This window comes from Salvelinus alpinus, chromosome 16 (genome assembly GCF_045679555.1).
Source record: "Salvelinus alpinus chromosome 16, SLU_Salpinus.1, whole genome shotgun sequence".
Taxonomy (NCBI): Eukaryota; Metazoa; Chordata; class Actinopteri; order Salmoniformes; family Salmonidae; genus Salvelinus; species Salvelinus alpinus.
This window is the reverse complement of record NC_092101.1, coordinates 52,073,635-52,099,234: the sequence shown is the minus strand read 5'-3', so window position 1 is coordinate 52,099,234 and position 25,600 is coordinate 52,073,635. Positions and strand designations below refer to the sequence as shown.

Sequence of the window (25,600 nt, the reverse complement as noted above, 5' to 3'; positions counted from 1 at the left end):
CAGCTTTAAAGGTAATATCTTGCAATTCTACACATTTTGCCATGGGGTGGAGATATTTTTGGTTGTTGCAGCTTTAAAGGTAATATCTTGCAATTCTACACATTTTGCCATGGGGTGGAGATATTTTAGGTTGTTGCTGCTTTAAAGGTAATATCCTGCAAATCTACACATTTTGCCATGGGGTAGAGATATTTTGGGTTGTTGCAGCTTTAAAGGTAATATCCTGCAAATCTACACATTTTGCCATGAGGCAGAGACATAGCCATTTTAAAGCTTAAATTACAGTGCATTTATGTAAAACATTTTTTTTTTACGTTTTGGGGAATAGTATTGAGTTGAATTTTTATAAATAATTGGTAGAGTACTGTGGATATATCCCTGTGAGCCTGTATTGTATTTCTTTGTATTACACACTTTACGCTTATTCCACAGATCCCTTGACCAAAAGTTGTTTAATCTGTTATCAGTAATATTAACTTAAAACAAAATGTGTATATATAATTAGTATAATTGTTTTATCTGGCTGCGGACCCCACTTTGAGAATCCCTGACACTATAAAGTGCACTGCTTTTGACCAGGACCCAATGTCTACTCCCGAGTGGCGCAGCGGTCTAAAGTACATTTACATTTACATTACATTTAAGTCATTTAGCAGACGCTCTTATCCAGAGCGACTTACAAATTGGAAAGTTCATACATATTCATCCTGGTCCCCCCGTGGGGAATGAACCCACAACCCTGGCGTTGCAAGCGCCATGCTCTACCAACTGAGCCACACGGGACCAAAGTACTGCATCTCAGTGCAAGAGGCGTCACTACAGTCCCTGGTTTGAATCCAGGCTGCATCACATCTGGCTGTGATTGGGAGTCCTATAGGGCGGCGGACAACTGGCCCAGTGTTGTTGGGCTAGGCTGTCATTGTAAATAAGAATTTGTTCTCAATAACTTCTTATGGCTTGGCGCGCTATTTTCACGTCAGGATGAAAAGTGTAAACCGCCTGCTACTCAGGCCCAGAAGCTATGATATGCATATAATTGGTAGATTTGGATAGAAAACACTCTAAAGTTTCTAAAACTGTTTGAATGATGTCTGTGTATAACAGAACGTATTTGGCAGGCGAAACCCCCGAGGACAAACCATCCAGGATTTTTTTTGTTATTGAGGTCACTCTCTTTTCAATGAGTTTTCATTGAGAATCTAGAATTCTAAGGCAGTTGCTTGCAGTTCCTATCGCTTCCACTGGATGTCAACAGTCTTTAGAAATTGGTTGATGTTTTTCCTTTGTGTAATGAAGAAGTAGCCCTGTTCAGAACGAGGGTCGAGGGAAGTGTACTGTTTGATAGAGACGCGTGACCTGAAAAGCACGCTCCACTTTGTTTTCCTCCGGTATTGAACACAGATTATCCCGTCTTAAATTTTATTGATTATTTACGTCAAAAAATACCTAAAGTTTTATTAGGAATGTTGTTTGAAATGTTTGGACAGTGTTTACAGGTAACTTATGAGATATTTTGTAGTCATGTTGCGCGAGTTGGAACCAGTGTTTTTCTGGATCAAACGCGGCAAATAAATTGACATTTTGGATATATTATATAACGACGGAATTAATCGAACAAAAGGACCATTTGTGATGTTTATGGGACATATTGGAGTGCCAACCGAAGAAGCTTGTCAAAGGTAAGGCATGAATTATATGTTATTTCTGAGTTTTGTGTCGTGCCTGGCGGGATGAAATATGATTGTCTGTGTTTGTTTGATGGGGTGCTGTCCTCAGATAATAGCATGGTTTGCTTTTGCCGTAAAGCCCTTTTGAAATCTGATACGGTGGCTAGATTACCAAGAAGTTCAGCATTAATTTGGTGTATTGCACTTGTGAATGTATGAAAGTGAAATATTTGTAATACATTTTTATTTGGCGCTCTGCCATTTCACCGGATGTTGTCAAATCAATCCCGTTAACGGGATTTGAGCCATAAGAAGTTTTAACTGACTTACCTAGTTAAAAAAAAAAAAATTAAAAAAAATGTTAAAAAGCATACTCTCTAGGTTGGCCTTCACTGGCAGACTCAGAGTCAGGGTGAGTCCCAACAGTGCACCCTTAAAGGAGTGCATTATATAAGGAATATAGAGCCATTTGGGAAGGAGTCAGAGTCAGTTGAATAGTACTTCCCTTCAAAAGAAGGAGAGTTTAAATCAGTAGCTCACCTGTCTCACAGCGTGTCCCAGTGAAGGCAACAGGACAGGTGCAGTTGTAACTATTCACCTGGTCTTTACACTGTCCTCCATTCAGGCAGGGCTGGGAAACACACCCATCCATGTCTGGAACGGATCCACACAAACACAACAACACATCATCATGCCTCATTCATCAATGTGGGGAAATGGAATGGAATAGGGAAGGAAACACTGACGCTACCTCCAAGGTGCACGAATTCAAGAGAACACTGAAGTCAAGAGGGAGTCAAGAGAGGAGTCAAGAGGGAGTCAAGAGGGAGTCAAGAGGGAGTCAATAGAGGAGTCAAGAGGGAGTCAAGAGGGAGTCAAGAGGGAGTCAAGAGAGGAGTCAAGAGAGGAGTCAAGAGGGGAGTCAAGAGGGGAGTCAAATGGAGTCAAGAGGGAGTCAAGAGAGAGTCAAGAGGGAGTCAAGAGAGGAGTCAAAGGTAGTCAAGAGGGAGTCAAGAGGGAGTCAAGAGAGGAGTCAAAGGGAGTCAAGAGGGAGTCAAGAGGGAGTCAAGAGGGAGTCAAGAGGGAGTCAATAGAGGAGTCAAGAGGGAGTCAAGAGGGAGTCAAGAGGGAGTCAAGAGGGAGTCAATAGAGGAGTCAAGAGGGAGTCAAGAGGGAGTCAAAGGGAGTCAAGAGAGAGTCAAGAGGGAGTCAAAGGGAGTTAAGAGGGAGTCAAGAGGGAGTCAAGAGGGAGTCAAGAGAGGAGTCAAAGGACTCAAAGGGAGTCAAGAGGGAGTCAAGAGGGAGTCAAGAGGGAGTCAAAGGGGAGTCAAGAGGGAGTCAAGAGGGAGTCAAAGGGAGTCAAGAGAGAGTCAAGAGGGAGTCAAAGGGAGTTAAGAGGGAGTCAAGAGGGAGTCAAGAGAGGAGTCAAAGGGAGTCAAGAGGGAGTCAAGAGGGAAATTCAGAAACTATTGAAGAAGGAAGTTGATATAGTGTAAATGGGATTTGGAATAGAGACATTTTCTAGCTAGTAATTAATATCACGTCAAAGGCACCTCTCCTATTCATCTTTTGTACAGAGGAACAGCATAGTGTTTTGATCTCCTAAAACACAGAGCTGGATTAGGGAACTTACCAGCTGTCTGGTGTTAAGGTGCAATCTGCTCTCATGTCGAAACAATAGTTCATTAAATGTACGGCAGGATATAATAGTACTATATAGTATTATACAGTACTGTACAGTATTATATTAGTATTACATAGTATTATATAGTACAGTATAACATGTACATTTTAATATGTACATTATCTAATACAGGATCTAATATGTACAGGATCTAATATGTACAGGATCTAAGACAGGATCTAATATTTACAGGATCTAATACAGGATCTAATATGTACAGGATCTAATACAGGATCTAATATGTACAGGATCTAATATGTACAGGATCTAATATGTACAGGATCTAATATGTACAGGACCTAATATGTACAGGATCTAATATGTACAGGATCTAATATGTACAGGATCTAATACAGGATCTAATATGTACAGGATCTAATATGTACAGGATCTAATATGTACAGGATCTAATATGTACAGAATCTAATACAGGATCTAATATGTACAGGATCTAATATGTACAGAATCTAATACAGAAATCTAATATGTACAGGATCTAATACAGAAATCTAATATGTACAGGATCTAATACAGAAATCTAATATGTTCAGGATCTAATACAGAATCTAATATGTACAGGATCTAATACAGGATCTAATACAGGATATAATACAGGATCTAATACAGGATCTAATACAGGATCTAATACAGGATATAATACAGGATCTAATACAGGATATAATATGTACAGGATCTAATACAGGATATAATATGTACAGGATCTAATACAGGATCTAATATGTACAGGACAACAGTTCTTGTTTCATCAATAACCCATCATTTAGTGAGAGACCAGGATGTTACACCGGGCTGGCACCCTATTCCCTACATAGTGCACTACTTTTGAATATAGCCCATAAGGAATGTAGTGACCTGGTTTCCTGGGCTGTGCACTACATAGGGAATAGGGTGCCATTTGGGACACATTTCAGAAAGCCAGGTCAAGGCACTCCCCAACTTGTACAGGAGGGGAGGGGGGACAGGGAGGAGCAGAGAGGGAGGGGAGGGGGGACAGGGAGACAGCAGAGAAGGAGGAGGGGGGGGCAGGGAGGAGCAGAGAGGGAGGGGAGGGGGGACAGAGAGACAGCAGGGAGGGAGGGGAGGGGGACAGGGAGACAGCAGAGAGGGAGGGGGGACAGGGAGACAGCAGGGAGGGAGGGTAGGGGGGACAGGGAGACAGCAGGGAGGGAGGGTAGGGGGGACAGGGAGACAGCAGAGAGGGAGGGAGGGTGGCGGGACAGGGAGACAGCAGAGAGGGAGGGGGGACAGGGAGACAGCAGGGAGGGAGGGTAGGGGGGACAGGGAGACAGCAGGGAGGGAGGGTAGGGGGGACAGGGAGACAGCAGAGAGGGAGGGAGGGTGGCGGGACAGGGAGACAGCAGAGAGGGAGGGGGGCGGGACAGGGAGACAGCAGGGAGGGAGGGAGGGGGGACAGGGAGACAGCAGAGTGGGAGGGAGGGGGGAGAGGGAGGAGCAGAGAGGGAGGGGGGGCAGGGAGACAGCAGGGAGGGAGGGGAGGGGGGTCAGGGAGGAGCAGAGAGGGAGGGGAGGGGGGACAGGGAGACAGCAGGGAGGGAGGGGAGGGGGGTCAGGGAGGGAGGGGGGTCAGGGAGGAGCAGAGAGGGAGGGAGGGGGGACAGGGAGAATGCAGAGAGGGAGGGGGGACAGGGAGGAGCAGAGAGGGAGGGGAGGGGGGTCAGGGAGGGAGGGGGGTCAGGGAGGGAGGGGGGTCAGGGAGGAGCAGAGAGGGAGGGAGGGGGGACAGGGAGACAGCAGAGAGGGAGGGGGGACAGGGAGGAGCAGAGAGGGAGGGAGGGGGGACAGGGAGACAGCAGAGAGGGAGGGGAGGAGGGACAGGGAGACAGCAGAGAGGGAGGGAGGGGGGACAGGGAGGAGCAGAGAGGGAGGGAGGGGGGACAGGGAGACAGCAGAGAGGGAGGGGACAGGGAGACAGCAGAGAGGGAGGGGACAGTGAGACAGCAGAGAGGGAGGGGAACAGGGAGGAGCAGCAGGGAGGGAGGGGAGGGGGGACAGGGAGACAGCAGAGAGGGAGGGGAGACGGGACAGGGGGAACTGAGGGGAGAAGAGAGGGAGAACTGAGGGGAGAAGAGAGGGAGAATTGAGGGGAGAAGAGAGGGAGAACTGGGGGGAGAGGGGAGAAGAGAGGAGGGGGACAGTGAAGGACAGAGTGGAAAGAGGAGTTGGACATTTGAAGACAGCTCTGAGTTCAGTAAACTTCTGTAGGTCCATACGCTCTGTGACCCCCAGACAGAACAACCAGAAAAAAATCCAATGTGTTTGCAGCTGAACAGTAACCTCGTTAGAAGGCCACACAGGTTGGCTTCATGGGAACGCTCTCTGGAGGAAGTAACTGCCAGACTGATGAGTTATAATGTAGAATGCAGAGAGTGATGCCTATCCCCTACACCTGACCCCCCCCGGGACCCCTGCTAACTCCCCCTCCCCTACACCTGACCTCCTCTCAGGACCCCTGCTAACTCCCCCCCCCCCCCCAGGACCCCTGCTAACTCTCCATCCCCTACACCTGACTACCCCCCCAGGACCCCTGCTAACTCACCATCCCCTACACCTGACCGCCCCCCCCCCCACCCCAGGACCCCTGCTAACTCACCTGTCTCACACAGAGTCCCAGAGTAGCCTCTCTCACACACACAGGTGAAGCTGTCGACACCTTGCACACACAGCGCTCCGTTGAGGCAGGGTCTGTCTTTACACTCGTCAATGTCTGCAGGCAGATTCACACACACACACACACACACACACACACACACACACACACACACACACACACACACACACACACACACACACACACACACACACACACACACACACACACACACACACACACACACACACACACACACACACACACACACACACACACACACACACACACACACACGGGATATTTACTCAGCTGATTATTATATTCGCCACGCCTCTCCCCTCACCCTGAAAATATGTGCTGCTGGCTGTGAAAGGTATTAGAGAAGATATGTCTCCACAGGAATGAGGAGAGGCAGCAAGTCAGCAGGCAGGGAGGGGGGGAGGACAGGGAGGAGCAGAGAGGGAGGGAGGGGGGTCAGGGAGACAGCAGAGAGGGAGGGAGGGGGGGAGGAGCAGAGAGGGGGGGGGGGTCAGGGAGACAGCAGAGAGGAAGGGAGGGGGGCAGGGAGACAGCAGAGAGGGAGGGAGGGGGGGAGGAGCAGAGAGGGGGGGGGGGTCAGGGAGACAGCAGAGAGGAAGGGAGGGGGGCAGGGAGGAGCAGAGAGGGAGGGAGGGGGGACAGGGAGGAGCAGAGAGGGGGGGAGGGGGGTCAGGGAGACAGCAGAGAGGGAGGGAGGGAGGGAGGGAGGGAGGGAGGGAGGGAGGGGAGGAGCAGAGAGGGGGGGAGGGGGGTCAGGGAGACAGCAGAGAGGGAGGGAGGGAGGGAGGGAGGGAGGGAGGGAGGGAGGGAGGGAGCAGAGAGGGAGGGGGGACAGGGAGACAGCAGAGAGGGAGGGAGGGGGGACAGGGAGACAGCAGAGAGGGAGGGAGGGGGGACAGGGAGGAGCAGAGAGGGAGGGAGGGAGGGGGTACAGGGAGACAGCAGAGAGGGAGGGAGGGGGGACAGGGAGACAGCAGAGAGGGAGGGAGGGGGGACAGGGAGACAGCAGAGAGGGAGGGAGGGGGGACAGGGAGGGAGGGGGGACAGGGAGACAGCAGAGAGGGAGGGGAGGGGGGATAGGGAGACAGCAAGGAGGGAGGGAGGGGGGACAGGGAGGAGCAGAGAGGGAGGGGAGGGGGGTCAGGGAGGGAGGGGGGACAGGGAGACAGCAGAGAGGGAGGGAGGGGGGTCAGGGAGGAGCAGAGAGGGAGGGAGGGAGGGAGGGGGGGCAGGGAGGAACAGAGAGGGAGGGGGGGCAGGGAGACAGCAGAGAGGGAGGGAGGGGGAACAGGGACACAGCAGAGAGGGAGGGGGGGGGGGACAGGGAGGAGCAGAGAGGGAGGGAGGGAGGGGGTACAGGGAGACAGGGGGGACAGGGAGACAGCAGAGAGGAAGGGAGGGGGGACAGGGAGACAGCAGAGAGGGAGGGAGGGGGGACAGGGAGGAGCAGAGAGGGCGGGAGGGGGGACAGGGAGGAGCAGAGAGGGAGGGAGGGAGGGGGTACAGGGAGACAGGGGGGACAGGGAGACAGCAGAGAGGAAGGGAGGGGGGACAGGGAGACAGCAGAGAGGGAGGGAGGGGGGACAGGGAGACAGCAGAAAGGGAGGGAGGGGGGACAGGGAGGAGCAGAGAGGGAGGGAGGGAGGGGGTACAGGGAGACAGGGGGGACAGGGAGACAGCAGAGAGGAAGGGAGGGGGGACAGGGAGACAGCAGAAAGGGAGGGAGGGGGACAGGGAGACAGCAGAGAGGGAGGGAGGGGGGGCAGGGAGACAGCAGAGAGGGAGGGAGGGGGGACAGGGAGGAGCAGAGAGGGGGGAGGGGGGTCAGGGAGGAGCAGAGAGGGGGGAGGGGGGTCAGGGAGGAGCAGAGAGGGGGGAGGGGGGTCAGGGAGACAGCAGAGAGGGAGGGAGGGGGGACAGGGAGGAGCAGAGAGGGGGGAGGGGGGTCAGGGAGGAGCAGAGAGGGGGGGGGGGTCAGGGAGGAGCAGAGAGGGAGGGAGGGGGGACAGGGAGGAGCAGAGAGGGGGGAGGGGGGTCAGGGAGAGAGCAGAGAGGGAGGGAGGGAGGGAGGGAGGGAGGGAGGGAGGGAGGGAGGGAGGGAGGGAGGGAGGGAGGGGAGGAGCAGAGAGGGAGGGGGGACAGGGAGACAGCAGAGAGGCAGGGAGGGAGGGAGGGAGGGAGGGAGGGAGGGGAGGAGCAGAGAGGGAGGGGGGACAGGGAGACAGCAGAGAGGGAGGGAGGGGGGACAGGGAGACAGCAGAGAGGGAGGGAGGGGGGACAGGGAGACAGCAGAGAGGGAGGGAGGGGGGACAGGGAGACAGCAGAAAGGGAGGGAGGGGGACAGGGAGACAGCAGAGAGGGAGGGAGGGGGGGCAGGGAGACAGCAGAGAGGGAGGGAGGGGGGACAGGGAGACAGCAGAAAGGGAGGGAGGGGGACAGGGAGACAGCAGAGAGGAAGGGAGGGGGGCAGGGAGGAGCAGAGAGGGAGGGAGGGGGGACAGGGAGGAGCAGAGAGGGGGGAGGGGGGTCAGGGAGACAGCAGAGAGGGAGGGAGGGAGGGAGGGAGGGAGGGAGGGAGGGAGGGAGGGAGGGAGGGAGGGAGGGAGGGAGGGAGGGAGGGAGGGAGGGAGGGGATTTAGTAAGGAACAGTAGTGTGGGATAAAGAACAGTAGCGGGATAAAGAACAGTAGTGTGGGATAAAGAACAGTAGTGTGGGATAAAGAACAGTAGTGTGGGATAAAGAACAGTAGTGTGGGATAAAGAACAGTAGTGTGGGATAAAGAACAGTAGTGTGGGATAAAGAACAGTAGTGTGGGATAAAGAACAGTAGTGGGATAAAGAACAGTAGTGTGGGATAAAGAACAGTAGTGTGGGATAAAGAACAGTATTGGGATAAAGAACAGTAGTGTGGGATAAAGAACAGTAGTGTGGGATAAAGAACAGTAGTGTGGGATAAAGAACAGTAGTGTGGGATAAAGAACAGTAGTGTGGGATAAAGAACAGTAGTTTGGGATAAAGAACAGTAGTGTGGTATAAAGAACAGTAGTGTGGGATAAAGAACAGTAGTGTGGGATAAAGAACAGTAGTGTGGGATAAAGAACAGTAGTGTGGGATAAAGAACAGTAGTTTGGGATAAAGAACAGTAGTGTGGGATAAAGAACAGTAGTGTGGGATAAAGAACAGTAGTGTGGGATAGAGAACAGTAGTGGGATAAAGAACAGTAGTGTGGGATAAAGAACAGTAGTGGGATAAAGAACAGTAGTTTGGGATAAAGAACAGTAGTGTGGGATAAAGAACAGTAGTGGGATAAAGAACAGTAGTGGGATAGAGAACAGTAGTTTGGGATAAAGAACAGTAGTGTGGGATAAAGAACAGTAGTGGGATAAAGAACAGTTGTGGGATAAAGAACAGTAGTGGGATAAAGAACAGTAGTGTGGGATAGAGAACAGTAGTTTGGGATAAAGAACAGTAGTTTGGGATAAAGAACAGTAGTTTGGGATAAAGAACAGTAGTTTGGGATAAAGAACAGTAGTGGGATAAAGAACAGTAGTGTGGGATAAAGAACAGTAGTGGGATAAAGAACAGTAGTGGGATAAAGAACAGTAGTTTGGGATAAAGAACAGTAGTTTGGGATAAAGAACAGTAGTTTGGGATAAAGAACAGTAGTGTGGGATAAAGAACAGTAGTGTGGGATAAAGAACAGTAGTGTGGGATAAAGAACAGTAGTGTGGGATTAAGAACAGTAGTGTGGGATAAAGAACAGTAGTGTGGGATAAAGAACAGTAGTGTGGGATAAAGAACAGTAGTGTGGGATAAAGAACAGTAGTGTGGGATAGAGAACAGTAGTGGGATAAAGAACAGTAGTGTGGGATAAAGAACAGTAGTGTGGGATAAAGAACAGTAGTGTGGGATAAAGAACAGTAGTGTGGGATAAAGAACAGTAGTGTGGGATAAAGAAAAGTAGTGGGATAAAGAACAGTAGTTTGGGATAAAGAACAGTAGTTTGGGATAAAGAACAGTAGTGTGGGATAAAGAACAGTAGTGGGATAAAGAACAGTAGTGTGGGATAAAGAACAGTAGTGTGGGATAAAGAACAGTAGTGGGATAGAGAACAGTAGTTTGGGATAAAGAACAGTAGTGTGGGATAAAGAACAGTAGTGGGATAAAGAACAGTTGTGGGATAAAGAACAGTAGTGGGATAAAGAACAGTAGTGTGGGATAGAGAACAGTAGTTTGGGATAAAGAACAGTAGTTTGGGATAAAGAACAGTAGTTTGGGATAAATAACAGTAGTTTGGGATAAAGAACAGTAGTGGGATAAAGAACAGTAGTGTGGGATAAAGAACAGTAGTGGGATAAAGAACAGTAGTGGGATAAAGAACAGTAGTTTGGGATAAAGAACAGTAGTTTGGGATAAAGAACAGTAGTTTGGGATAAAGAACAGTAGTGTGGGATAAAGAACAGTAGTTTGATAAAGAACAGTAGTGGGATAAAGAACAGTAGTTTGGGATAAAGAACAGTAGTGTGGGATAAAGAACAGTAGTGTGGGATAAAGAACAGTAGTGTGGGATAAAGAACAGTAGTGTGGGATAAAGAACAGTAGTGTGGGATAAAGAACAGTAGTGTGGGATAAAGAACAGTAGTGTGGGATAAAGAACAGTAGTGTGGGATAAAGAACAGTAGTGTGGGATAAAGAACAGTAGTGTGGGATAGAGAACAGTAGTGGGATAAAGAACAGTAGTGTGGGATAAAGAACAGTAGTGTGGGATAAAGAACAGTAGTGTGGGATAAAGAACAGTAGTGTGGGATAAAGAACAGTAGTGTGGGATAAAGAAAAGTAGTGGGATAAAGAACAGTAGTTTGGGATAAAGAACAGTAGTTTGGGATAAAGAACAGTAGTGTGGGATAAAGAACAGTAGTGGGATAAAGAACAGTAGTGGGATAGAGAACAGTAGTTTGGGATAAAGAACAGTAGTGTGGGATAAAGAACAGTAGTGGGATAAAGAACAGTTGTGGGATAAAGAACAGTAGTGGGATAAAGAACAGTAGTGTGGGATAAAGAACAGTAGTGGGATAAAGAACAGTAGTGGGATAAAGAACAGTAGTTTGGGATAAAGAACAGTAGTTTGGGATAAAGAACAGTAGTTTGGGATAAAGAACAGTAGTGTGGGATAAAGAACAGTAGTGTGGGATAAAGAACAGTAGTGTGGGATAAAGAACAGTAGTGTGGGATTAAGAACAGTAGTGTGGGATAAAGAACAGTAGTGTGGGATAAAGAACAGTAGTGTGGGATAAAGAACAGTAGTGTGGGATAAAGAACAGTAGTGTGGGATAGAGAACAGTAGTGGGATAAAGAACAGTAGTGTGGGATAAAGAACAGTAGTGTGGGATAAAGAACAGTAGTGTGGGATAAAGAACAGTAGTGTGGGATAAAGAACAGTAGTGTGGGATAAAGAAAAGTAGTGGGATAAAGAACAGTAGTTTGGGATAAAGAACAGTAGTTTGGGATAAAGAACAGTAGTGTGGGATAAAGAACAGTAGTGGGATAAAGAACAGTAGTGTGGGATAAAGAACAGTAGTGTGGGATAAAGAACAGTAGTGGGATAGAGAACAGTAGTTTGGGATAAAGAACAGTAGTGTGGGATAAAGAACAGTAGTGGGATAAAGAACAGTTGTGGGATAAAGAACAGTAGTGGGATAAAGAACAGTAGTGTGGGATAGAGAACAGTAGTTTGGGATAAAGAACAGTAGTTTGGGATAAAGAACAGTAGTTTGGGATAAATAACAGTAGTTTGGGATAAAGAACAGTAGTGGGATAAAGAACAGTAGTGTGGGATAAAGAACAGTAGTGGGATAAAGAACAGTAGTGGGATAAAGAACAGTAGTTTGGGATAAAGAACAGTAGTTTGGGATAAAGAACAGTAGTTTGGGATAAAGAACAGTAGTGTGGGATAAAGAACAGTAGTTTGATAAAGAACAGTAGTGGGATAAAGAACAGTAGTTTGGGATAAAGAACAGTAGTGTGGGATAAAGAACAGTAGTGTGGGATAAAGAACAGTAGTGTGGGATAAAGAACAGTAGTGTGGGATAAAGAACAGTAGTGTGGGATGAAGAACAGTAGTGTGGGATAAAGAACAGTAGTGTGGGATAAAGAACAGTAGTGTGGGATAAAGAACAGTAGTGTGGGATAAAGAACAGTAGTGTGGGATAAAGAACAGTAGTGGGATAGAGAACAGTAGTGGGGTAGAGAACAGTAGTGTGGGATAAAGAACAGTAGTGTGGGATAAAGAACAGTAGTGTGGGATAAAGAACAGTAGTGTGGGATAAAGAACAGTAGTGTGGGATAAAGAACAGTAGTGTGGGATAAAGAAAAGTAGTGGGATAAAGAACAGTAGTTTGGGATAAAGAACAGTAGTTTGGGATAAAGAACAGTAGTGTGGGATAAAGAACAGTAGTGGGATAAAGAACAGTAGTGTGGGATAAAGAACAGTAGTGTGGGATAAAGAACAGTAGTGTGGGATAAAGAACAGTAGTGTGGGATAAAGAACAGTAGTGTGGGATAAAGAACAGTAGTGTGGGATAAAGAACAGTAGTGTGGGATAAAGAACAGTAGTGTGGGATAGAGAACAGTAGTGTGGGATAGAGAACAGTAGTGGGATAAAGAACAGTAGTGTGGGATAAAGAACAGTAGTGTGGGATAAAGAACAGTAGTGTGGGATAAAGAACAGTAGTGTGGGATAAAGAACAGTAGTGTGGGATAAAGAAAAGTAGTGGGATAAAGAACAGTAGTTTGGGATAAAGAACAGTAGTTTGGGATAAAGAACAGTAGTGTGGGATAAAGAACAGTAGTGGGATAAAGAACAGTAGTGGGATAGAGAACAGTAGTTTGGGATAAAGAACAGTAGTGTGGGATAAAGAACAGTAGTGGGATAAAGAACAGTTGTGGGATAAAGAACAGTAGTGGGATAAAGAACAGTAGTGTGGGATAGAGAACAGTAGTTTGGGATAAAGAACAGTAGTTTGGGATAAAGAACAGTAGTTTGGGATAAAGAACAGTAGTTTGGGATAAAGAACAGTAGTGTGGGATAAAGAACAGTAGTGTGGGATAAAGAACAGTAGTGTGGGATAAAGAACAGTAGTGTGGGATAAAGAACAGTAGTGTGGGATAGAGAACAGTAGTGGGATAAAGAACAGTAGTGTGGGATAAAGAACAGTAGTGTGGGATAAAGAACAGTAGTGTGGGATAAAGAACAGTAGTGTGGGATAAAGAACAGTAGTGTGGGATAAAGAAAAGTAGTGGGATAAAGAACAGTAGTTTGGGATAAAGAACAGTAGTTTGGGATAAAGAACAGTAGTGTGGGATAAAGAACAGTAGTGGGATAAAGAACAGTAGTGTGGGATAAAGAACAGTAGTGTGGGATAAAGAACAGTAGTGGGATAGAGAACAGTAGTTTGGGATAAAGAACAGTAGTGTGGGATAAAGAACAGTAGTGGGATAAAGAACAGTTGTGGGATAAAGAACAGTAGTGGGATAAAGAACAGTAGTGTGGGATAGAGAACAGTAGTTTGGGATAAAGAACAGTAGTTTGGGATAAAGAACAGTAGTTTGGGATAAATAACAGTAGTTTGGGATAAAGAACAGTAGTGGGATAAAGAACAGTAGTGTGGGATAAAGAACAGTAGTGGGATAAAGAACAGTAGTGGGATAAAGAACAGTAGTTTGGGATAAAGAACAGTAGTTTGGGATAAAGAACAGTAGTTTGGGATAAAGAACAGTAGTGTGGGATAAAGAACAGTAGTTTGATAAAGAACAGTAGTGGGATAAAGAACAGTAGTTTGGGATAAAGAACAGTAGTGTGGGATAAAGAACAGTAGTGTGGGATAAAGAACAGTAGTGTGGGATAAAGAACAGTAGTGTGGGATAAAGAACAGTAGTGTGGGATAAAGAACAGTAGTGTGGGATAAAGAACAGTAGTGTGGGATAAAGAACAGTAGTGTGGGATAAAGAACAGTAGTGGGATAGAGAACAGTAGTGGGGTAGAGAACAGTAGTGTGGGATAAAGAACAGTAGTGTGGGATAAAGAACAGTAGTGTGGGATAAAGAACAGTAGTGGGATAAAGAACAGTAGTGTGGGATAAAGAACAGTAGTGGGATAAAGAACAGTAGTGGGATAAAGAACAGTAGCGTGGGATAAAGAACAGTAGTGTGGGATAGAGAACAGTAGTTTGGGATAAAGAACAGTAGTTTGGGATAAAGAACAGTAGTTTGGGATAAAGAACAGTAGTTTGGGATAAAGAACAGTAGTGGGATAAAGAACAGTAGTGTGGGATAAAGAACAGTAGTGGGATAAAGAACAGTAGTGGGATAAAGAACAGTAGTTTGGGATAAAGAACAGTAGTTTGGGATAAAGAACAGTAGTTTGGGATAAAGAACAGTAGTGTGGGATAAAGAACAGTAGTGTGGGATAAAGAACAGTAGTGTGGGATAAAGAACAGTAGTGTGGGATAAAGAACAGTAGTGTGGGATAAAGAACAGTAGTGTGGGATAAAGAACAGTAGTGTGGGATAAAGAACAGTAGTGTGGGATAAAGAACAGTAGTGTGGGATAAAGAACAGTAGTGTGGGATAGAGAACAGTAGTGGGATAAAGAACAGTAGTGTGGGATAAAGAACAGTAGTGTGGGATAAAGAACAGTAGTGTGGGATAAAGAACAGTAGTGTGGGATAAAGAAAAGTAGTGGGATAAAGAACAGTAGTTTGGGATAAAGAACAGTAGTTTGGGATAAAGAACAGTAGTGTGGGATAAAGAACAGTAGTGGGATAAAGAACAGTAGTGTGGGATAAAGAACAGTAGTGGGATAAAGAACAGTAGTGGGATAAAGAACAGTAGTTTGGGATAAAGAACAGTAGTTTGGGATAAAGAACAGTAGTGTGGGATAAAGAACAGTAGTGTGGGATAAAGAACAGTAGTGTGGGATAAAGAACAGTAGTGTGGGATAAAGAACAGTAGTGTGGGATAAAGAACAGTAGTGTGGGATAAAGAACAGTAGTGTGGGATAAAGAACAGTAGTGTGGGATAAAGAACAGTAGTGTGGGATAAAGAACAGTAGTGTGGGATAAAGAACAGTAGTGGGATAAAGAACAGTTGTGGGATAAAGAACAGTAGTGGGATAAAGAACAGTAGTGTGGGATAGAGAACAGTAGTTTGGGATAAAGAACAGTAGTTTGGGATAAAGAACAGTAGTTTGGGATAAATAACAGTAGTTTGGGATAAAGAACAGTAGTGGGATAAAGAACAGTAGTGTGGGATAAAGAACAGTAGTGGGATAAAGAACAGTAGTGGGATAAAGAACAGTAGTTTGGGATAAAGAACAGTAGTTTGGGATAAAGAACAGTAGTTTGGGATAAAGAACAGTAGTGTGGGATAAAGAACAGTAGTTTGATAAAGAACAGTAGTGGGATAAAGAACAGTAGTTTGGGATAAAGAACAGTAGTGTGGGATAAAGAACATTAGTGTGGGATAAAGAACATTAGTGTGGGATAAAGAACAGTAGTGTGGGATAAAGAACAGTAGTGTGGGATAAAGAACAGTAGTGTGGGATAAAGAACAGTAGTGGGATAGAGAACAGTAGTGGGGTAGAGAACAGTAGTGTGGGATAAAGAACAGTAGTGTGGGATAAAGAACAGTAGTGGGGGATAAAGAACAGTAGTGGGATAAAGAACAGTAGTGTGGGATAAAGAACAGTAGTGGGATAAAGAACAGTAGTGGGATAAAGAACAGTAGCGTGGGATAAAGAACAGTAGTGTGGGATAGAGAACAGTAGTTTGGGATAAAGAACAGTAGTTTGGGATAAAGAACAGTAGTTTGGGATAAAGAACAGTAGTTTGGGATAAAGAACAGTAGTGGGATAAAGAACAGTAGTGTGGGATAAAGAACAGTAGTGGGATAAAGAACAGTAGTGGGATAAAGAACAGTAGTTTGGGATAAAGAACAGTAGTTTGGGATAAAGAACAGTAGTTTGGGATAAAGAACAGTAGTGTGGGATAAAGAACAGTAGTGTGGGATAAAGAACAGTAGTGTGGGATAAAGAACAGTAGTGTGGGATAAAGAACAGTAGTGTGGGATAAAGAAAAGTAGTGGGATAAAGAACAGTAGTTTGGGATAAAGAACAGTAGTGTGGGATAAAGAAAAGTAGTGGGATAAAGAACAGTAGTTTGGGATAAAGAACAGTAGTTTGGGATAAAGAACAGTAGTGTGGGATAAAGAACAGTAGTGGGATAAAGAACAGTAGTGTGGGATAAAGAACAGTAGTGTGGGATAAAGAACAGTAGTGGGATAGAGAACAGTAGTTTGGGATAAAGAACAGTAGTGTGGGATAAAGAACAGTAGTGGGATAAAGAACAGTTGTGGGATAAAGAACAGTAGTGGGATAAAGAACAGTAGTGTGGGATAGAGAACAGTAGTTTGGGATAAAGAACAGTAGTTTGGGATAAAGAACAGTAGTGGGATAGAGAACAGTAGTGTGGGATAAAGAACAGTAGTGGGATAAAGAACAGTAGTGTGGGATAAGGAACAGTAGTGTGGGATAAAGAACAGTAGTGTGGGATAAAGAACAGTAGTGTGGGATAAAGAACAGTAGTGTGGGATAAAGAACAGTAGTGGGATAGAGAACAGTAGTGGGGTAGAGAACAGTAGTGTGGGATAAAGAACAGTAGTGTGGGATAAAGAACAGTAGTGTGGGATAAAGAACAGTAGTGGGATAAAGAACAGTAGTGTGGGATAAAGAACAGTAGTGGGATAAAGAACAGTAGTGGGATAAAGAACAGTAGCGTGGGATAAAGAACAGTAGTGTGGGAAAAATAACAGTAGTGTGGGATAAAGAACAGTAGTGGGATAAAGAACAGTAGTGTGGGATAAAGAACAGTAGTGTGGGATAAAGAACAGTAGTGTGGGATAAAGAACAGTAGTGGGATAAAGAACAGTAGTTTGGGATAAAGAACAGTAGTGGGATAAAGAACAGTAGTGTGGGATAGAGAACAGTAGTTTGGGATAAAGAACAGTAGTGGGATAAAGACCAGTAGTGTGGGATAAAGAACAGTAGTGGGATAAAGACCAGTAGTGGGATAAAGACCAGTAGTGTGGGATAAAGACCAGTAGTGTGGGATAAAGAACAGTAGTGTGGGATAAAGAACAGTAGTGTGGGATAAAGAACAGTAGTGTGGGATAAAGAACAGTAGTGTGGGATAAAGAACAGTAGTGTGGGATAAAGAACAGTAGTGTGGGATAAAGAACAGTAGTGTGGGAAAAAGAACAGTAGTGTGGGATAAAGAACAGTAGTGGGATAAAGAACAGTAGCGTGGGATAAAGAACAGTAGCGTGGGATAAAGAACAGTAGTGGGATAAAGAACAGTAGTGTGGGATAAAGAACAGTAGTGTGGGATAAAGAACAGTAGTGTGGGATAAAGAACAGTAGTGTGGGATAAAGAACAGTAGTGTGGGATAAAGAACAGTAGTGTGGGATAAAGAACAGTAGTGTGGGATAAAGAACAGTAGTGGGATAGAGAACAGTAGTGGGGTAGAGAACAGTAGTGTGGGATAAAGAACAGTAGTGTGGGATAAAGAACAGTAGTGTGGGATAAAGAACAGTAGTGGGATAAAGAACAGTAGTGTGGGATAAAGAACAGTAGTGGGATAAAGAACAGTAGTGGGATAAAGAACAGTAGCGTGGGATAAAGAACAGTAGTGTGGGATAGAGAACAGTAGTTTGGGATAAAGAACAGTAGTTTGGGATAAAGAACAGTAGTTTGGGATAAAGAACAGTAGTTTGGGATAAAGAACAGTAGTGGGATAAAGAACAGTAGTGTGGGATAAAGAACAGTAGTGGGATAAAGAACAGTAGTGGGATAAAGAACAGTAGTTTGGGATAAAGAACAGTAGTTTGGGATAAAGAACAGTAGTTTGGGATAAAGAACAGTAGTGTGGGATAAAGAACAGTAGTGTGGGATAAAGAACAGTAGTGTGGGATAAAGAACAGTAGTGTGGGATAAAGAACAGTAGTGTGGGATAAAGAACAGTAGTGTGGGATAAAGAACAGTAGTGTGGGATAAAGAACAGTAGTGTGGGATAAAGAACAGTAGTGTGGGATAGAGAACAGTAGTGGGATAAAGAACAGTAGTGTGGGATAAAGAACAGTAGTGTGGGATAAAGAACAGTAGTGTGGGATAAAGAACAGTAGTGTGGGATAAAGAAAAGTAGTGGGATAAAGAACAGTAGTTTGGGATAAAGAACAGTAGTTTGGGATAAAGAACAGTAGTGTGGGATAAAGAACAGTAGTGGGATAAAGAACAGTAGTGTGGGATAAAGAACAGTAGTGGGATAAAGAACAGTAGTGGGATAAAGAACAGTAGTTTGGGATAAAGAACAGTAGTTTGGGATAAAGAACAGTAGTTTGGGATAAAGAACAGTAGTGTGGGATAAAGAACAGTAGTGTGGGATAAAGAACAGTAGTGTGGGATAAAGAACAGTAGTGTGGGATAAAGAACAGTAGTGTGGGATAAAGAACAGTAGTGTGGGATAAAGAACAGTAGTGTGGGATAAAGAACAGTAGTGTGGGATAAAGAACAGTAGTGTGGGATAAAGAACAGTAGTGTGGGATAAAGAACAGTAGTGGGATAAAGAACAGTTGTGGGATAAAGAACAGTAGTGGGATAAAGAACAGTAGTGTGGGATAGAGAACAGTAGTTTGGGATAAAGAACAGTAGTTTGGGATAAAGAACAGTAGTTTGGGATAAATAACAGTAGTTTGGGATAAAGAACAGTAGTGGGATAAAGAACAGTAGTGTGGGATAAAGAACAGTAGTGGGATAAAGAACAGTAGTGGGATAAAGAACAGTAGTTTGGGATAAAGAACAGTAGTTTGGGATAAAGAACAGTAGTTTGGGATAAAGAACAGTAGTGTGGGATAAAGAACAGTAGTTTGATAAAGAACAGTAGTGGGATAAAGAACAGTAGTGTGGGATAAAGAACAGTAGTGTGGGATAAAGAACAGTAGTGTGGGATAAAGAACAGTAGTGGGATAGAGAACAGTAGTGGGGTAGAGAACAGTAGTGTGGGATAAAGAACAGTAGTGTGGGATAAAGAACAGTAGTGTGGGATAAAGAACAGTAGTGGGATAAAGAACAGTAGTGTGGGATAAAGAACAGTAGTGGGATAAAGAACAGTAGTGGGATAAAGAACAGTAGCGTGGGATAAAGAACAGTAGTGTGGGATAGAGAACAGTAGTTTGGGATAAAGAACAGTAGTTTGGGATAAAGAACAGTAGTTTGGGATAAAGAACAGTAGTTTGGGATAAAGAACAGTAGTGGGATAAAGAACAGTAGTGTGGGATAAAGAACAGTAGTGGGATAAAGAACAGTAGTGGGATAAAGAACAGTAGTTTGGGATAAAGAACAGTAGTTTGGGATAAAGAACAGTAGTTTGGGATAAAGAACAGTAGTGTGGGATAAAGAACAGTAGTGTGGGATAAAGAACAGTAGTGTGGGATAAAGAACAGTAGTGTGGGATAAAGAACAGTAGTGTGGGATAAAGAACAGTAGTGTGGGATAAAGAACAGTAGTGTGGGATAAAGAACAGTAGTGTGGGATAAAGAACAGTAGTGTGGGATAAAGAACAGTAGTGTGGGATAAAGAACAGTAGTGTGGGATAAAGAACAGTAGTGTGGGATAAAGAACAGTAGTGTGGGATAAAGAAAAGTAGTGGGATAAAGAACAGTAGTTTGGGATAAAGAACAGTAGTTTGGGATAAAGAACAGTAGTGTGGGATAAAGAACAGTAGTGGGATAAAGAACCGTAGTGTGGGATAAAGAACAGTAGTGTGGGATAAAGAACAGTAGTGGGATAGAGAAAAGTAGTTTGGGATAAAGAACAGTAGTGTGGGATAAAGAACAGTAGTGGGATAAAGAACAGTTGTGGGATAAAGAACAGTAGTGGGATAAAGAACAGTAGTGTGGGATAGAGAACAGTAGTTTGGGATAAAGAACAGTAGTTTGGGATAAAGAACAGTAGTTTGGGATAAAGAACAGTAGTGGGATAGAGAACAGTAGTGTGGGATAAAGAACAGTAGTGGGATAAAGAACAGTAGTGTGGGATAAGGAACAGTAGTGTGGGATAAAGAACAGTAGTGTGGGATAAAGAACAGTAGTGTGGGATAAAGAACAGTAGTGTGGGATAAAGAACAGTAGTGGGATAGAGAACAGTAGTGGGGTAGAGAACAGTAGTGTGGGATAAAGAACAGTAGTGTGGGATAAAGAACAGTAGTGTGGGATAAAGAACAGTAGTGGGATAAAGAACAGTAGTGTGGGATAAAGAACAGTAGTGGGATAAAGAACAGTAGTGGGATAAAGAACAGTAGCGTGGGATAAAGAACAGTAGTGTGGGAAAAATAACAGTAGTGTGGGATAAAGAACAGTAGTGGGATAAAGAACAGTAGTGTGGGACAAAGAACAGTAGTGTGGGATAAAGAACAGTAGTGTGGGATAAAGAACAGTAGTGGGATAAAGAACAGTAGTTTGGGATAAAGAACAGTAGTGGGATAAAGAACAGTAGTGTGGGATAGAGAACAGTAGTTTGGGATAAAGAACAGTAGTGGGATAAAGACCAGTAGTGTGGGATAAAGAACAGTAGTGGGATAAAGACCAGTAGTGGGATAAAGACCAGTAGTGTGGGATAAAGAACAGTAGTGTGGGATAAAGAACAGTAGTGTGGGATAAAGAACAGTAGTGTGGGATAAAGAACAGTAGTGTGGGATAAAGAACAGTAGTGTGGGATAAAGAACAGTAGTGTGGGATAAAGAACAGTAGTGTGGGATAAAGAACAGTAGTGGGATAAAGAACAGTAGTTTGGGATAAAGAACAGTAGTGGGATAAAGACCAGTAGTGTGGGATAAAGAACAGTAGTGGGATAAAGAACAGTAGTGTGGGATAAAGAACAGTAGTGTGGGATAAAGAACAGTAGTGGGATAAAGACCAGTAGTGTGGGATAAAGAACAGTAGTGTGGGATAAAGAACAGTAGTTTGGGATAAAGAACAGTAGTTTGGGATAAAGAACAGTAGTTGGATAAAGAACAGTAGTGGGATAAAGAACAGTAGTGTGGGATAAAGAACAGTAGTGTGGGATAAAGAACAGTAGTGTGGGATAAAGAACAGTAGTGGGATAAAGAACAGTAGTGTGGGATAAAGAACAGTAGTGTGGGATAAAGAACAGTAGTTTGGGATAAAGAACAGTAGTGTGGGATAAAGAACAGTAGTGTGGGATAAAGAACAGTAGTGTGGGATAAAGAACAGTAGTGGGATAAAGAACAGTAGTTTGGGATAAAGAACAGTAGTGGGATAAAGAACAGTAGTGTGGGATAAAGAACAGTAGTGTGGGATAAAGAACAGTAGTGTGGGATAAAGAACAGTAGTGTGGGATAAAGAACAGTAGTGTGGGATAAAGAACAGTAGTGTGGGATAAAGAACAGTAGTTTGGGATAAAGAACAGTAGTGGGATAAAGAACAGTAGTGTGGGATAAAGAACAGTAGTGTGGGATAAAGAACAGTAGTTTGGGATAATGAACAGTAGTGTGGGATAAAGAACAGTAGTGTGGGATAAAGAACAGTAGTGGGATAAAGAACAGTAGTGGGATAAAGAACAGTAGTTTGGGATAAAGAACAGTAGTGTTGGATAAAAAACAGTAGTGTGGGATAAAGAACAGTAGTGTGGGATAAAGAACAGTAGTTTGGGATAAAGAACAGTAGTGTGGGATAAAGAACAGTAGTGGGATAAAGAACAGTATTGGGATAAAGACCAGTAGTGGGATAAAAAAACAGTAGTGTGGGATAAAGACCAGTAGTGGGATAAAGAACAGTAGTGTCGGATAAAGAACAGTAGTTTGGGATAAAGAACAGTAGTGGGATAAAGAACAGTAGTGGGATAAAGACCAGTAGTGTGGGATAAAGAACAGTAGTGTGGGATAAAGAACAGTAGTTTGGGATAAAGAACAGTAGTTTGGGATAAAGAACAGTAGTTGGATAAAGAACAGTAGTGGGATAAAGAACAGTAGTGTGGGATAAAGAACAGTAGTGTGGGATAAAGAACAGTAGTGTGGGATAAAGAACAGTAGTGTGGGATAAAGAACAGTAGTGTGGGATAAAGAACAGTAGTGTGGGATAAAGAACAGTAGTTTGGGATAAAGAACAGTAGTGTGGGATAAAGAACAGTAGTGTGGGATAAAGAACAGTAGTTTGGGATAAAGAACAGTAGTGTGGGATAAAGAACAGTAGTGTGGGATAAAGAACAGTAGTGTGGGATAAAGAACAGTAGTTTGGGATACAGAACAGTAGTGGGATAAAGAACAGTAGTGTGGGATAAAGAACAGTAGTGTGGGATAAAGAACAGTAGTGTGGGATAAAGAACAGTAGTGTGGGATAAAGAACAGTAGTGTGGGATAAAGAACAGTAGTTTGGGATAAAGAACAGTAGTGTGGGATAAAGAACAGTAGTGTGGGATAAAGAACAGTAGTGTGGGATAAAGAACAGTAGTGGGATAAAGAACAGTAGTTTGGGATAAAGAACAGTAGTGTGGGATAAAGAACAGTAGTGTGGGATAAAGAACAGTAGTGTGGGATAAAGAACAGTAGTGTGGGATAAAGAACAGTAGTGTGGGATAAAGAACAGTAGTGTGGGATAAAGAACAGTAGTTTGGGATAAAGAACAGTAGTGGGATAAAGAACAGTAGTGTGGGATAAAGAACAGTAGTGTGGGATAAAGAACAGTAGTGGGATAAAGACCAGTAGTGTGGGATAAAGAACAGTAGTGTGGGATAAAGAACAGTAGTTTGGGATAAAGAACAGTAGTTTGGGATAAAGAACAGTAGTTGGATAAAGAACAGTAGTGGGATAAAGAACAGTAGTGTGGGATAAAGAACAGTAGTGTGGGATAAAGAACAGTAGTGTGGGATAAAGAACAGTAGTGTGGGATAAAGAACAGTAGTGTGGGATAAAGAACAGTAGTGTGGGATAAAGAACAGTAGTTTGGGATAAAGAACAGTAGTGTGGGATAAAGAACAGTAGTGTGGGATAAAGAACAGTAGTTTGGGATAAAGAACAGTAGTGTGGGATAAAGAACAGTAGTGTGGGATAAAGAACAGTAGTGTGGGATAAAGAACAGTAGTTTGGGATACAGAACAGTAGTGGGATAAAGAACAGTAGTGTGGGATAAAGAACAGTAGTGTGGGATAAAGAACAGTAGTGTGGGATAAAGAACAGTAGTGTGGGATAAAGAACAGTAGTGTGGGATAAAGAACAGTAGTTTGGGATAAAGAACAGTAGTGTGGGATAAAGAACAGTAGTGTGGGATAAAGAACAGTAGTGTGGGATAAAGAACAGTAGTGGGATAAAGAACAGTAGTTTGGGATAAAGAACAGTAGTGTGGGATAAAGAACAGTAGTGTGGGATAAAGAACAGTAGTGTGGGATAAAGAACAGTAGTGTGGGATAAAGAACAGTAGTGTGGGATAAAGAACAGTAGTGTGGGATAAAGAACAGTAGTTTGGGATAAAGAACAGTAGTGGGATAAAGAACAGTAGTGTGGGATAAAGAACAGTAGTGTGGGATAAAGAACAGTAGTTTGGGATAATGAACAGTAGTGTGGGATAAAGAACAGTAGTGTGGGATAAAGAACAGTATTGGGATAAAGAACAGTAGTGGGATAAAGAACAGTAGTTTGGGATAAAGAACAGTAGTGTTGGATAAAAAACAGTAGTGTGGGATAAAGAACAGTAGTGTGGGATAAAGAACAGTAGTTTGGGATAAAGAACAGTAGTGTGGGATAAAGAACAGTAGTGGGATAAAGAACAGTATTGGGATAAAGACCAGTAGTGGGATAAAAAACAGTAGTGTGGGATAAAGACCAGTAGTGGGATAAAGAACAGTAGTGTCGGATAAAGAACAGTAGTTTGGGATAAAGAACAGTAGTGGGATAAAGAACAGTAGTGGGATAAAGACCAGTAGTGTGGGATAAAGAACAGTAGTGTGGGATAAAGAACAGTAGTTTGGGATAAAGAACAGTAGTTTGGGATAAAGAACAGTAGTTGGATAAAGAACAGTAGTGGGATAAAGAACAGTAGTGTGGGATAAAGAACAGTAGTGTGGGATAAAGAACAGTAGTGTGGGATAAAGAACAGTAGTGGGATAAAGAACAGTAGTGTGGGATAAAGAACAGTAGTGTGGGATAAAGAACAGTAGTTTGGGATAAAGAACAGTAGTGTGGGATAAAGAACAGTAGTGTGGGATAAAGAACAGTAGTGTGGGATAAAGAACAGTAGTGTGGGATAAAGAACAGTAGTGGGATAAAGAACAGTAGTTTGGGATAAAGAACAGTAGTGTGGGATAAAGAACAGTAGTGTGGGATAAAGAACAGTAGTGTGGGATAAAGAACAGTAGTGGGATAAAGAACAGTAGTGTGGGATAAAGAACAGTAGTGGGATAAAGAACAGCAGTGGGATAAAGAACAGTAGTGGGATAAAGAACAGTAGTTTGGGATAAAGAACAGTAGTGTGGGATAAAGAACAGTAGTGTGGGATAAAGAACAGTAGTGTGGGATAAAGAACAGTAGTGTGGGATAAAGAACAGTAGTGTGGGATAAAGAACAGTAGTGTGGGATAAAGAACAGTAGTGTGGGATAAAGAACAGTAGTTTGGGATAAAGAACAGTAGTGGGATAAAGAACAGTAGTGTGGGATAAAGAACAGTAGTGTGGGATAAAGAACAGTAGTTTGGGATAATGAACAGTAGTGTGGGATAAAGAACAGTAGTGTGGGATAAAGAACAGTAGTGGGATAAAGAACAGTAGTGGGATAAAGAACAGTAGTTTGGGATAAAGAACAGTAGTGTTGGATAAAAAACAGTAGTGTGGGATAAAGAACAGTAGTGTGGGATAAAGAACAGTAGTTTGGGATAAAGAACAGTAGTGGGATAAAGAACAGTAGTGGGATAAAGAACAGTAGTGTGGGATAAAGAACAGTAGTGTGGGATAAAGAACAGTAGTGTGGGATAAAGAACAGTAGTGGGATAAAGAACAGTAGTTTGGGATAAAGAACAGTAGTGTGGGATAAAGAACAGTAGTGTGGGATAAAGAACAGTAGTGTGGGATAAAGAACAGTAGTGGGATAAAGAACAGTAGTGTGGGATAAAGAACAGTAGTGGGATAAAGAACAGCAGTGGGATAAAGAACAGTAGTGGGATAAAGAACAGTAGTTTGGGATAAAGAACAGTAGTGTGGGATAAAGAACAGTAGTGTGGGATAAAGAACAGTAGTGTGGGATAAAGAACAGTAGTGTGGGATAAAGAACAGTAGTGTGGGATAAAGAACAGTAGTGTGGGATAAAGAACAGTAGTGTGGGATAAAGAACAGTAGTTTGGGATAAAGAACAGTAGTGGGATAAAGAACAGTAGTGTGGGATAAAGAACAGTAGTGTGGGATAAAGAACAGTAGTTTGGGATAATGAACAGTAGTGTGGGATAAAGAACAGTAGTGTGGGATAAAGA

General features: G+C 43.8%; 1 protein-coding gene across 2 annotated transcripts in view; it reads right to left on the bottom strand.

Moving 5' to 3' along the window:
- LOC139541665 (sushi, nidogen and EGF-like domain-containing protein 1) overlaps window positions 1–25,600 on the bottom strand; it is a 138,579-nt gene that overhangs the window by 51,597 nt on the left and 61,382 nt on the right. For both annotated transcript variants that reach the window (XM_071346579.1, XM_071346580.1), the window contains exons 7-8: window positions 5,984–6,097; window positions 2,208–2,321 (exon numbers count right to left, since the gene is read on the bottom strand). In XM_071346579.1, the coding sequence (XP_071202680.1) occupies window positions 2,208–2,321; window positions 5,984–6,097 (228 nt within the window). The remainder of the gene's footprint in view (window positions 1–2,207; window positions 2,322–5,983; window positions 6,098–25,600) is intronic.